General features: G+C 38.8%; 1 protein-coding gene across 5 annotated transcripts in view; it reads right to left on the bottom strand.

Annotated features, from left to right (window-relative positions):
- ubxn4 (UBX domain protein 4) overlaps window positions 1-14,907 on the bottom strand; it is a 147,772-nt gene that overhangs the window by 117,173 nt on the left and 15,692 nt on the right. Inside the window, exons 1-2 of one of the 5 annotated variants that reach the window (XM_086051130.1) lie at window positions 12,321-12,505; window positions 4,343-4,445 (exon numbers count right to left, since the gene is read on the bottom strand). In XM_086051130.1, the coding sequence (XP_085907256.1) occupies window positions 4,343-4,445; window positions 12,321-12,402 (185 nt within the window). In that variant the 5' untranslated portion in view covers window positions 12,403-12,505. Of the gene's footprint in view, window positions 1-4,342; window positions 4,446-11,657; window positions 11,974-12,320; window positions 12,506-14,907 lie in introns of those variants that run through there. The other 4 variants (XM_086051126.1, XM_086051127.1, XM_086051128.1 and 1 more) reach the window with 4 other exon arrangements.

Here is a 14,907-nt window from a genome sequence, read left to right as displayed (position 1 = left end):
AGAACTTCTGCAGGTGACAGGTAGGGGTACTGTAGTTGAAGTCCGAGGTGTAGAGGGTGAACAGGAGGGGAGCCAAGATAGTTCCCTGCGGGGCCCCCGTGCTGCAGAGGAGCATGTCAGACACACAGTCCTGTGTCCTCACATACTGTGGCCGGTTTGTGAGGTAGCCCTGGATTCATGTGGTGAGGTGGTGGGCCACTACCGCCCGCTGATGGTGTTGAAAGCATTTGAAAAATCAAAGAACATGATCCTCACAATGCTCCCCGCCTTCTCCAGGTGGGAGAGTGAAGTGTGGAGGAGGTAGATGATGGCATCATCCACACTGATGCCAGGCTGGTATGCGAACTGGAGTGGGTCCATTGAGGAGCTCACCAGGGGGCGTAGGTGGACGAGGACCAGTCTCTCCAGGGTCTTCATCAGGTGAGACGTCAGCGCCACTTGTCTGAAGCTGTTGAGCTCCTTCGGGTGGAGGGGTCTTTGGCACCAGGACCAGGCAGGATGTTTTCCACAGCTGGGCTACTCTGCCCAGCTTCAGGCTCAGGTTGAACATGTGCTGGACAATTCCACACAGCTGGTCTGCGCAGGATTTGAGGAGCTGGGGCTGATGCCATCTGGATCCGCTGCCTTCCTCGCCTTCATCTTCTTCAGCTGGTTCTTCCCCGGAGATGTTGTGAAGGCCAAGGCTGGGCAGGAGGGAGTGGTGGCTGTCTGGTGTAGCTGGAAGCTGGAGATTGTGGAGAAAAGAGGGGCGGGGGACACACCCAGCAAGAGGAGTAGGTGGAGGCTGCAGCAGGAAAGACTGAGTGGGGGAAGGCATCTGATCGAACCTATTGAAAAAAAGAGGTTCAGCTCCTCTTTGTTGCCTGACGCAAAAGCCCTCTTCTTCTTCTTCAGAAGAGCTTTTATGTGTGGTGTGATCCGGGGTTTGTTGTTGGGAGAAACACCTTACTGTCCTAATGGGTATGGTGTTCTCCATGCAGAAATTTATATAGTCTCTAACAGTGTCCGTTAGACGATTCATGTCTTCCCCGTGAGCATCGTTGAATACTTCCCATACAGTTGTGCTGAAGCAGTCCTTTAACGCCTCCTCGGCCTCTCCAGACCATCTCTGAACCGTGCGGGTCACAGCTGGCTGCCTGCGGAGCAGAGGTTTGTACACAGGCTGGAGAGCCACCAGGTTGTGATCAGCTTTGCCCAGCGGGGGGTGGGGCAGTGATGTGTATGGATCCTTGGTGTTGGCATAGAAAAGGTCCAGTGTTTTATTGTCTCTGGTGTGGCAGGTGACATACTGTGTGAATGAAGGCAGAGAGGAGGAAGGGGAGGCATGATTGAAGTCACCAGAGATGAGTAATAGGGCATTTGGGTGCTGTGTTTGTAGCCTGTTCACGGCTGCAGTCAAGACATCACAGGCTGTGTCGCCGTTGGCAGCGGGGGAGAGTGGCATAGACGGTCACCGAGATCACGTGACTAAACTCTCGCAGGATGTAGAATGGCCTCATGCCAAAAGCTAACAGCTCAATATCCCTGCTGTAAAGGTGCTCCTTAATCGTGATGTGCCCAGGATTACACCATCTATCGTTCAACATCTCTGTCACAGCCCAAGACCTACAAAAAAGTATCTTATAGCCATTGGCTAAATCTTACAGGAAGTTTGCCATTTTGACTTTATTTTGGAATAGGCTGACATTTTTGGCCTTTTGTAAGGTCATATTTTAACAAAATTCTCCTAGAGATCTTATCCGATCTTCTACAAACTTTGACTGTTTCACCTAAACATGCTTAAGATGTAAAGTTATTGAAAGTTTTTTATTTCGTTGCACGCTGTTGCCATGGTAATCAGCCATTTGCAAAGACAAATTATGCTGTTTTTGACGGTCTAAACCTAGGCGAAAACTCATGCAACTTCGGACAAACATCAGGCTTGGCATAAACACCTACATTTTTTATGCTTATTGTCCTATGTGCAAGTACCCCAACGTGCAAGTACCCCAATGTGGCCAGAGTTGCGAGGGCCCGTTATAGCTGCTCGCAGCTCTAGTTTTCTATTTATTATTTAATTTTCAATCTCTTAAACAATGAAATGCATCAGAATATACACGTGACGGTGTCGTAAGCCGGCAGGGAATGTTCCGGAAATCTTTCGAGGTATAATGGCGGACGCCGCGGTCACGGGAGCTCTTAAATGAGTGACGGCACTGATATAGACAACGTAATTGTGGACTTTGAACCAGTCAAACGAGATATATGTTTAAGATATATGTTTGTAGACAATGACAATATCGTCATCTTTGTAGCAGAAAAGAGGATGTAATTACCACTCGATTTGTTTTTTTAATTAAAAGTGACACTATTTTTATGTCTTCGATTGAAACAGTACAGATTAATAAACTCGGGTCTGTGTGAAAGCCACATTTCCAAAGGTCTCTTCTTTTGGAATTATGTTTCTGTCTGCTACAGGCTGAGATATTAATGATTCTATAGGTGTTGAATTTCTGGGAAAACGTCAGGTTTTCAAGGGTAATTCCAAAGATGACCATAGGTTTTGGGGAGCTGTTATGACAGGCACTTTAGTCCTTAATGAGCTGTTGAGCCAGACGCTTTAGGCCTTATTGGGTTAATTGTTAACAAATTAGGTTTTGAGCAATCAATAAATAACATTATTGCAACTTTTATGAAAATTGCCCGCGGAATCAGGCATTTTAGACCGCAACAATCATAAAAAAATGCCCATTAAATGCTGGAGGGACTGGTTTTGGTTCAATTTTAAAATACACTAAAGAATCACAGCAAAAAAAATTGAAGGCCAGAGTATCGCTATCAATTTAGATCGCTCCTTCATTTATAAACATGTCAGGAATTATGGCTTAAGTTGCAAAGTTTAAGACAAGTTGAATATACTATCATCTTAATTGTCTTTATGATTAGTTTGTACATAAAGAATTCAAGCTGTAAGCGAATGATAGTTATTATAAGGGCAGCAGTTTGCTGCGACTTGACGCGATTTATATATTATCCGATTAGTTGACTAATTGCGACTACTGTTAGTGATTAGTCGACTAGCAAAATAATCGTTTGTGGCAGCCCTAATACTCAGTTAGTGAATGATGCCCAATAGTTATATAAATAAGTAACTCGTAATAAATTCAGCCAAATCCATCCAGTAGTTCCTGAGAAGTTGCGTTACTCGTGAAAATCACATAATTTTATTGCAAAGACTCTGTTACTATGGAAACCGATGCTGACATTTTCAACAAACATTGTGTTCTTAGGTCAAAGCATCTTACCCTCATTACTTTCCTTTTGGGAAAAAAAAAAAGAGTGCCTTCTTTAAAAAAAATAAATAAAACTTGGTCCATTTTTTTTTTGCAAATTACTGTAGGCGTTTTCATCATCATCATCATCATAAGCACAAAGTTAAAAATCTAATTCAGCATGGTCAAGTACAAAAATGTGTGAATATTTGAAGCGATATGTTGAGATATTCAAGTTATACTGTTTTACGCTAATTTGAAGTTTTTGTTTTTCTTTTGTTACAACAGGCAATATAACACTAGTATACCCCAAACCCCCACTCACCAACACGCATGCACGCACACACATAAAGCTGCATTTCTGATCTGATCTTCAAAATTCTTGGTGTGTTGCACTCTTGTTTAAGTAGCTATTCAAACCAGGCTTTGACAGATTTTCATTTTTGGGAAATCCTGTCACACAACTGTGAAATGCACATTTTTTTCAACGGTACCATTCTACATTGCATCTTGATTTCTTTACACTCCACATATATGCAAATGATTCATTTTGAGATGTTATGTTAAACAAATATCCCTCTCAATGATTCCTTGTGCCTCTTGTCAACTCCGGTTACCACGAGTATTGAAGAACCATGGTTGAATCACTAATCTTACTTTTCAGGAGGGAATAAAATGCATTGAACACTATGCATCCATTATCTATACGGCTTACCCTTACAAGGGTGGCGGGCGTGCTGGAGCCAGTCTTCGGGCAGTAGACCCTGGATTGGTTGCCAGCCAATCACAGGGCACACAGAGACAAACAAACATCTGCACTCACAATCACACCTAGGGGCTATTTAGAGTGTTCAATTAACCTACCATGCATGTTTTCGGAATGTGGGAGGAACCGGAGTACCTGGAGAAAACCCACTCAGACACGGGGAGAACATGCAAACTTCACAAAGGAAGGGCCAGAGCCGGGATCGAACCCACAACATCTGAACTGTGAGGCGGACGTGCTAACCAGTCGACCACCGTGCCGCCCACATTGAAAACTATTCGTTATTGAATGACTTTCATAGAAAGCTCTGAAATTAATACAGTACCTCTTGGCGTCGACTTTAATGGCCACGCAGCATTTTTGAGCCGTCTCTGAGACACTGTCGTCATCCCAGCTGGACATCAGGTTTGATGACTGCTCATCTTCACCTATGAGCAGGTAATGCAGATCAATTTACTTTTTGTATAAGAAACGGTTTAATATAATCTTGCAGAAAACTTCTAATCCCACCACAGAGGCCGAGCAGTATGACAATCAGCCCAAAGGGGAAGTCATATTTGGAAGTATCATTTGTAGTAATATTGATGGGGCATCACTTTAAATGTTAATCTATTAGCTGGTCCACGTTCAGGGTTAGGGTTAAAATATGTGCAGCTTCCCAACTTGAAAGAGATTCATTCATCCACAGAAGATTTTTTTATTTAATGATCATGCAACGTTTTTCTTTTGTCTCTTTTAACATTCAGTTGTTTGAAAATCCATCAAGAAGTTTCATTGCTTACATTATTCACTGGCAATGAGGTGCATTTTAGGTTTAGGATTTTGAGACTACAAAAAATAACACAAAAAAATGTTAGAAATAAGTGTAAGTCATAAAGGGAAACATGATACCCACATTTTAAATTTCTAAAACAGCCTTAGATTTATTAATGTTTGACTTTTCTCCACAAGAAATGAGGCTGTTACAGTTTAAACTTTGTGGTTTAACATAAAATAATGTATTTACATGTTCTTATTATCTTTAATATGATATTTTTGATTATTTCAAATGTTACTCAATCATGGAATTATTTTATTTCCATGTGCCATTTAAAATGCTACAACCACCATCGTCAATGCCTGGATAGGAATGCTGATTTCAAATGAATTAGGATAGGTGACCACATTCTCGCGCAGAGTAGTAATGCGTCGGGCAACACAGACACATTCATGCATGTGTCGAGCTCATAACGGTGACGCCTCAGTGTCTGTGCATGTATAGCTTTGAAAAAGAAAAAAAAAAAGGCACGTGACCGATTCAGCCGTTGTTCGCTCATCACTACCTGTCACAGAAGCACCAAACTTTATAAGCGCATCTGTCAATGGATTGCTTCTCTGCCAAAAGCACATATTTTGATGCACATACTGGCAAATAAGATCCTGTTCCTAAAAATCCTTCATTTTTTTCTGAAGGTTAAATGTTGCATTTCTTCGACTGGACTGTCCTACGTTATCAAAGAATATACTCAATGCTGAGGCACAGCGCAAGGCACGGAAAAGAAGTCACACATATATGTATTGTATTGTATCTACAATAAACACAAGCACCAGAGTGACACAGTATCAACAAGGGATGGGAATTTCGACTAATTTGCCCGCAGACTAGTCTCAAATTTTATTTGCGACTCGTCGACTAGTCTATAAGCAAGAAAACTTGAAATTTAATACATATTAAATTCAAGGTTGAAAATGCAAATGTTTTGTGTATTTACAGTAGGGGCTATTTTAGCCCAAACATTCAGGACAGTTTTTTTATTTAAATTCTATATTTATTTTAATAAATTTTTTGGTATTATTTTTCACAAGCGCTTTATTGTTGAGAAGTTCAAGACAATACAATAATACAGCTGTTACTGAAAGCATGCTTCTGAACACCATTTGATTGGCTTACCTTGTCTTGCTTTAGAAAGAAAATATATATGACAAACAACGCTGCATTTTAAGGGCAAGCAAGGAAGGTCAATCTAATCAAAGCAATTTATGTAATCATATGGTTCCTAATGTATCTGTATGTACAGTAGCTGCTGCTACGCATGATATAAGCTAAATATTAGCTAGATATGTGCATTTGTGTGTTGAACTTGTTGGCCCAATATTGCAATTAGACGTATTTAACCGATTCTGACTTTGGGTCACGAGTCGCATCGAGGCCGCGTCGGTCGAATGAGCCGGCCGGGCCGGCCCAGATTACTGACCCCGCGAAGGGCGACTGCTGCCACCGCATAGTCCCAGCGGCCGCTGCAGCTGTGGAGATCTGTGGGAAGGGCCCGCCCCGCCCAGAGTCGCCACCGCCGCTGCCCACGCTTGCCGGCCGGGACGAGGAGCTGAGCACGACTGGGGGCGAGCTAACGTGCTATTATTGCTACGCAATTTACGGCAGGAGCCCGAGGCTGCGCGCAGCACATGTGGTTTTTCATCGCTCCGGGAGAGTGGTTGTAAGCGAGTTTATGCTTACAAAACCTGCTTACAAGGCCTACAGACGACCTTGTTGTCATCTGCTGCATCAAAATACTGCCAAACGGTGACGTTGTTTTTCATGGGAGCTTTGACATCTCTTTTCTTCCCCAAACTTAGTGTCCCCGCCCCCTACTATGTGTGCGTGTGGGCGGGGGAGGGAGGAGCAATTCTCTCTATTGGTGCTTGGCTTGTTTACAGAGGCAGAGAGACGTGAGGAACAAGATGCGTGATAATGCAGCGTTTAACCGACTAGTAAAATACTAAACGTTTAATAAATCGTAGACAACACAGTGCAGAGTCTGCCGACACACACAGTATCTATAGCCGGTTGGGCTGGGCAATATGACAGAAAAGTATATCACAATATAAGTATTTCATATTAGTCGATATCAATATATATTGACTGATGGACCAAATGAGTAGCCCTCAGGCACTGAGATAGATTTATAAAATAAAGTGCTGCATATTGGTATTTACAATAAGTTTCCTACTTATTGTGGGAAATTTGTAAAATGATCAGTGTTTTCAATAATAACTAGTGCTATCAATAATTCATGTTTTTAGACTCAATTATCCTTATCAATTATACTATTAATTACTCAAGTAATTGCTCGTGCGCCAACTCCAACCACTGCCCCCAACCCCCGCTTCATTTTGCGGCAGAAATTTTTATCTACCAATTTTTGTGGTTGACCCATGCAAAGGTGGCCAATTCCAAGCCTTTGTAACATATCGCTGGCATCAGCCCAAAACCTTGTACTTCCAAAATGGTCACTTTTCAGGAGATCCAAAAAAAATGGCAAGTTTGTTCAACCATTACCATTGCATCGTGAAAGAGATCAAGCCTTTTTCAACACTTTAGATTGGTCAATAATGTGTAAAAACAAAACCCACATGTGTGGACTGACCAATAGTATAGATTTTTGAAAAAAATATGAAATTCACCAAAATTTTACAAATAAGGTTTTGGCCCAACGCCAGCGATATGATACGATATAATTGAACGTGACTTGAGCAAATTTGCTATTTCAGAAGTGTGTATCAAACTGGTAGCCCATGGCGCTGATCAGGAGCCAAGTAGCTCTCAACTACAAAAACGTTGGTGACCCTGATCTATAGGTTGCTGCGAGATCTTCGGAGTACAGTACCTACAATGCATTGCCGGTGGGCATATTGGTCATCAAGCCCTGCTAACATAGCGTAATTCGCCATTGGTCATCCCTTGAGCGTGTGTCATTGTTGGCTGTAATAGTCTGGGGGGGGCAAGCCGGAAAATGTTTCTTTAGCTTTCTGAAAATCACTACAAACCAGGGTTCAGACGTTCACCGAAAAGAAATGCCATCGATGAAGAAAACTGTCCACCACTTTTTCACTGCGAGCTGTTGCCATGGTTACAAGGCACACGTCGCCGTTGGTTCGCATTCTGAAGAGAGCTTCACATTCAAACACAGGCATGCTGTTGTTTCCTGTGCTTGTTCATAGTTATCATAGAAGAACATAAGTATACCACACCATGGACTGCCCCATGCGTGTTGTTTGAAGGTTTATAATTTACCCTTCCGTAACATTGGTGCAGAATTTGGTTAGCATGTCTGCCTTTTACTGTATGAGAGCATTTAGATAGCGAACGTTTGTTGATTAATCATTTGTTTAACATGCCAATTTAGCATGGCACATGGAGTGACAAATAACTTGTGCCTCTTATTTGTAGAAGCAGTTTAAAAGCGCCCAACCCTAGGATACTCATGAATGTAGTAGATGTTCATTTACCTCCTACGTCCCAGCACTGTAATACTTAATTTAGATTAGGACAATAAATTAAAAAAAACACAGATATCACAATAACGGCCTATGCAATACGCATATCGCAAAGACATGCAATAATTTTCTTATGGAACTGTATGCTTTTATCTGAATTTGACCTTTCAGATGCAAACTTAAACATACATCGCCACCCAATAATTGGACATTATGTAAGGGAATTACAATTATTTAGCTAAGAACACAGTGAGCTTGCTTATTTTGACGCATGAAAAAAATTAACGCATAAAACCTCTTTTGTGTCCTTGCATTATTGGAGTTATAGGTTTGAATGTTTTTGATGGTATAATGTCATTTTTTGTCATGTTTATAAGAGTTACTGTACTACAGGTAATTTCAAACTCATTTGACAGTTCCAATACTTTGATAACATGTCCTATAGTGCCCTCAACCTGGTCTCACCATAGTTATTGAAGAAACTAATATCAAACCAGGGATCGAAATATTGCTGTGACATACATGGCACGTAGGGCTTACAGCCTTAAAATACGAATGAAAAGCGCGATGTGACACAATAACAAAAAATGTAATAATCCACCCAATTTATTTAGCGGTATCTGTTATATTCAGTTGAAGTATGTTCTGCTTGTCAATTAAAAGCGTACTGAACAAATAGAAACACAAAATAATGTGAAAGTAAAACACTTTTTGGAACTTTAACGTAATGCTAATACAGTTTTTACTATCCTATGCTTATCCCATAAAAACATATCTAATTATTGTGTATTCTGTACTTTCTTATTTTTTAATACATTTTTAGAATGCAAAAGAACAAGCAATACTCTCTTCAAGATGCACTCAAGATCATCCTGGGAGATGACAGTGACTTTGAGGGTTGTGACGAAAACTCAGATGAAGACCCAGATGACCCTCTTTACAATCCCAATAGCCAAGACAGGGAAAGTGATGAGTCTAGTGAGTGTGGTGATTCAGACAGTAGTGAATCAAGTACTTCTGATGATGAACCACAACCAAATGTGAGTTCAAAAGAGCAAAACAAAAATACATCCGTCCAAGGAAAACAACAAGAAAATGTCCATGGTCACAAAAAAGGAATAGAAGAAGGAACTGTCCAAGGGAAAAAACATTTTCTTGGAGGAAGAAACCTTTTGAAATCCCTGAGTGCACATTCAAAGGACCACATGTCACACCTCCAGACAATCTTCTTAGTCCTCTGGAGTAATTCAGAAAGTTCATGACAGCGGAAATGCTTGAGTTGCACAAAGACCAAAAAAAATTGTACAGTGTACAAAAATCGGAAAACCATAACAATGTAAGCACCACTGTAAAAGAGCTGGAAATAATGATTGGTCCTTACCTGAGAATGGGTCTTTGCCAACTGACAGGAAAGCGTGCATATTTGGAAAATGACACAAGGTGCCCCACGGTGGCTGACATCATGTCACGTACTCGTTTTCTAAACCTGCTGAAAAATCTACATTTCAATGACAACACCAACATATCAAACAGGAAAGCAGAAGATAAGTGTTGGGAGATCCAGCCATGGTTGGATATGTTTCGCAAACAATGTCTGGATATCACCCCGGAAGAGCACAACTCTATTGATGAGCAAATGATGTCCTTCAGAGGGACACACAGTCCATTTCAGTCCTTGGGGACTGAAAATTTGGAGTCGCTGTTGTTCTTAAGGAATCCTCTGTGATTTTGTAGTGTATGAAGGTGGCACTGGGAAAAAAATATTTACTTGGCATGGGAGGTGATGTTGTGGCCAAGCTTTGTGAAACTCTCCCATCAGAGCACAACTGCAAAGTCTTTGCCGACAATCTTTTTTCTTCAGTACCACTGGTACTCAACCGTCTTCAACAAAAGATCTACTTTGTGGGAACTCTGCGTGGCAATCGCTTAGCTGGGTGTCAGTTTGAAGATGATAAAAGTCTTGCCAAGAGAGGCAGAGGATCTGTTGACGCCAGGGTGGAAAAAAAAGAAAGGCTGGTCATTGTCAAGTGGTATGACAACAAATCTGTTACCTTGATCTCATCCTATTGTGCGGCTGAGCCTCAAGATAATGCTCGACGCTGGAGCAAAGCAGACAAGACATTTTTGAAGGTCAGGAGGCCACACATTGTGAAGGAATATAACACATTCATGGGAGGAGTGGATCTGATTGATGCATGCATTGCAAGTTCCAAGTATCACATGAGGTCACGGAGGTGGTACCTCTACTTGTTCCGGCACACCATCATGTTGGGTCTGGTTAATGCATGGTTGATCTACCGCCGTGACTGTAAACTACTTGGTGTCAAAAATGTACTGCGACATAAGAGCTTCCAGGCAGAGGTTGCCACTAGCCTCATTCTTTTGCAGGCACAAAGAGGCCGACCTTCACTCAATCCCACATCTTCACCACCACCACAAACCGGCCAAAAGGGTTCGTCTTGGAGTTTCAAATGATATTCGCTCTGACCAAGTTGCACATTGGACTGTGAAATGTGACAAACGCGGCCGCCGCAAACACTGCAAAGTCAACGCAACTACCACTCTCTGTGAGAAATGTGATGTGCGTCTTTGCTTCACTGAGGAACGAAACTGTTTCAAGTCTTACCATCTAGTATAGGCTAAACGTTTTTTTTTTTTTATTCTAAAACTAAAAACTTTTGTTTTTGGGTCTGTTGTTCAGTTCTCTGTACCCATGGTAGCTTGTTACAAACACAACCAAATATGCAGCATTATTTATTTTTGATACAGTTGGTAATTTTGTGACACAAAGCTAAACTGAAGAATTTTATTTTAAACCTTGTCATTAAAGTCACAGCTATAATATATGTTGTTGAAATGCAAATAACAGGCACTTTTCATGTTACCAAGCACTAAAAACTGTCATGTTTACTTATTGCCAAATAAAGAACACTTTTTTACCACTAACGCCCAATGTGATATATATGTAACAACACAGATATTTGGTATGAAAAAGTGTTATTCTGAAAAAAAAAAAATCAGAAATGTGTTTTATGTGATCCACTTGGCCTGTAATATATCCTACATAATTTTTCCTTTATGGAAAAATGGGTCTGGGTTCTTATGGGTTAAAATGCACATCACCACCCAATAGTTGGACATTATCTAGGGGAATTACAATTGCTTAGCTACGAACACATTGAACCTGATTATTTTGACTCAAGGATGAAAACAAATATTTCATGAGATAAGAAAAATGTCATCATCGCTATAGTCAACATCCATATGGCATGTTTTTCCCAATACTGTGCAGCCCTAATTCAGACGTTTGACTATTGTGCATAGACTTGTATATTGTACATACACAATTGACAAAATAGATATAACGACATCACGCTGGGCAGTACCTTCAAGTCCGGTCCTTGAGAGCACCTATCCAACCTGGTTTAGATGAGAGAGAAACATCCAAAAAAGGCTGGAGGACCGGACTTGGGCACCCCTATTCGAGTCAGTAATCCTGTTGAAGTTTCGATTGATCCACATCTCCAATCAAATGCCTGTCTAAACCCTCTGTGTACTTCTCCATCGCTACAAATTATTTAAGTCTATTTGAAACTTCGAGTCGCGCGTAAACTAATCAAAATATTTACACTTGATAGCGTACTGCGTTTGCAAAGAGAAGGCGGCGCTGACTACCAGACTCTAAAACTAACTGACGGAATGGTACATTTTTTAATCAAAGGCAATGACGTTCGAATACGTATCCCGTGTATTACTCTAAAATTGGAGCTCGCAGTCCTTTACCGTAATACCTAATTTACACAGACACTTAACATTTAAGCTAAGTAAGGCCTTGACTTTAATCTTGGAAGCTGTCCTGATCACAGTCGACCGTTGTCACTGTTGTCATTGACGCAAACGACATAGTCTTTGGAGTTTTAGTCTGAATTTGTCGTACACACATGATTTTAAATCAAGAGCTACGCTAACTTGCCAAGTATCGACTCCTACTCTTGTCAGGCTAAAATGATCGCTAGGACAATTATATCGGCCAAAATGGAAGCACATACCTATAATGACGATGGCAAAGACAAAATTCCTCTGTTTCGCCAAACTGATGGCATCAGGTATGGACCCACTGAACCAAAACATTTTATGGGTTTCGAGATGTTTCCACTTCCACTGCTACTGATCTGAGTGAGCTCGCTCTCTGGCCTAATCCCAATACCCACACTACACCCTACGGTACTAATGTAAGTGTACACGTAGTGTTCGACAGCGAAGGTTACAAGAGTACTTTTTTTTTTTCAATTAACACATTTTTTAATCAACAAATTGTATGAAACATACTAAAACTTCACACAGAAGAGAAATAATACAAGTCAGACGATTTAACAGAAAATTAAATCAACAACATATAAAAATAAATGAATAAAAGTGCCAGGGGTCCTAAATAAAAACTAAGAAACATTGAACACATTAAAATGAGTACATAATTTCAAAGTTTTAAAAGCTTTCTTATTTTTACAACCAGATATGGAACGAAGGTGTCCATCCATCTCTTCCAAAGACACACAAAAAATGGGTTTTGTTTTTCAAAATTTACATTTGTGAATATATCAGAAACATTACAATTAAATAATATTATTTTTCAAATTGTATGTCACAATTTAAGAAACAAAAAATACGTTATGTAAATTAAATTCAAAGTCACATAAGTTGTTGTCCAAGATCTACAAATGTCATGCCACAGTTTGCGAGTAGGTATACTGTAGTCACATTTCCAGAATAGATGTTTAACAGTCTCAGAATGAGAAAATTGCGGAACTGGGACAGTGCGTGCTACGTCATCGACTTACGCCGCTATGCCATCGAGCATTGCGGCATGGATTGTTGTTTGCTGTTTAAAAATATATTAAATTTTGGTAAAGTAGTAGTTAAGTAAAAACAAGTGCACAAATATTGCAGAATTGGGACACTTCGGGTGACGTCATCGGCGTATGCCCCTGCGTCAGCGAGAATGGCGGTCGGGGTTGTTATTTTGGCAATTTTGCTGTGTAAAATTATATTAAAATGCCATTAAGATTAAAGATTGGAAATATTTGTTTAACTCATTTTGGAAACATTTTAGGGATGGAAACTTATTTCCTGGCGTGAATATGGTATTTACCTAGTATAATTATTATTTTTATCAAATTAGAGAACGGAAGGGATTCATCATTGACTAAAATAATTTGTTCTTTATTAAATTGAGTGATATTTACGATATTTATTTTTAGCAATCAAACAAATATTTCCAAAATAGTGAAGGAGTAGGAGTGGTTCAAGTGCTCTGGTCTCTTTTTTTTTTTTTAAACTTTATTGTAAACTGTATACGATACAAAATTTGTAAATAAGAACAATGTTAGAAAATAGTACAATTACAGGAAATAGAACAATCAGTCAAATAACATTCTATACATACAGATAAATAACCAACAAAGAAAGAAAATGATAATAATAATAATAATAATAATAATAATAATAATATATGTATATATATGTATATATATATATGTATATATATATATATATATATATATATATATATATATATATATATATATATATATATATATATATATACATATATATGTATACATATTTATATACATATACATATATATATATATATATATATATACATATACATATATATACATATACATATATATACATATACATATACATACATATATACATATATATACATATACATATACATACATATATACATATATATATATATATATATATATATATATATATATATATATATATATATATATATATATATATATATATATATATATATACATATACACATATACATATATACATATACATATATATATATATATATACATATACACATATATATATATATATACATATATATATATATTTTTTTTTTTTTTAAGATAGTATGGAAAAAGTAATACATATCTGATTCATCTTTTGGTACTCATGTCAAAATATCATATACATTATTGTAAAATATATATATATTTTTTTTTGTTGTTGTTGTTTTTTTTCCCCCCAGGCGATGATGACATTTATTTCAATATTACTATGAATAAAATTACACAGTTCCTGCCAAAATAAACCAACAGAAGGACAATACCAAAATAAATAAACAACAGTTTCGGGGCATATCACAGAAGCTCCAATTCTCATCAATGTTTTTTTTAAATCTCTTGTTTAGGTAGGTTTTAGTTGGATAGAATTTATGGATCCGTTTAAAAGATGTTTCTCTAACTTTGTTCGTAATAAGTTATTTATTTGATAGAAGCCAGACTTTTTGCCACTGTATATTATCTACAAACATATTCCAGTGTGGAATAACATAAGGTAATGTAGTGATATCTTTCTGGAATATGGTTCTTTTGTGTCTATTTTTGTTTATAGTACGGTTAAATAAACATATTTTCCCTGCAGTTGTGTTTGTTGGAATTGGACAATTAGGTTTGTAAGTATCCAACCGTTTTTGTTTTTTGAAAAGCAGACACACACCAGAGGGGATGGCACCAAATACTTTAGCATAATCACCAGGAGTCACAGGGATACCATATTTCCTAAGAAACTCATCATCTGTGAATAAGAGCCCGTCATTATTAA

This window comes from Filicampus tigris, chromosome 14, assembly GCF_054856515.1.
Source record: "Filicampus tigris isolate MCC_2025a chromosome 14, RoL_Ftig_1.0, whole genome shotgun sequence".
NCBI classification, from domain to species: domain Eukaryota; kingdom Metazoa; phylum Chordata; class Actinopteri; order Syngnathiformes; family Syngnathidae; genus Filicampus; species Filicampus tigris.
This window is presented reverse-complemented; position numbering and strand designations above follow the sequence as displayed.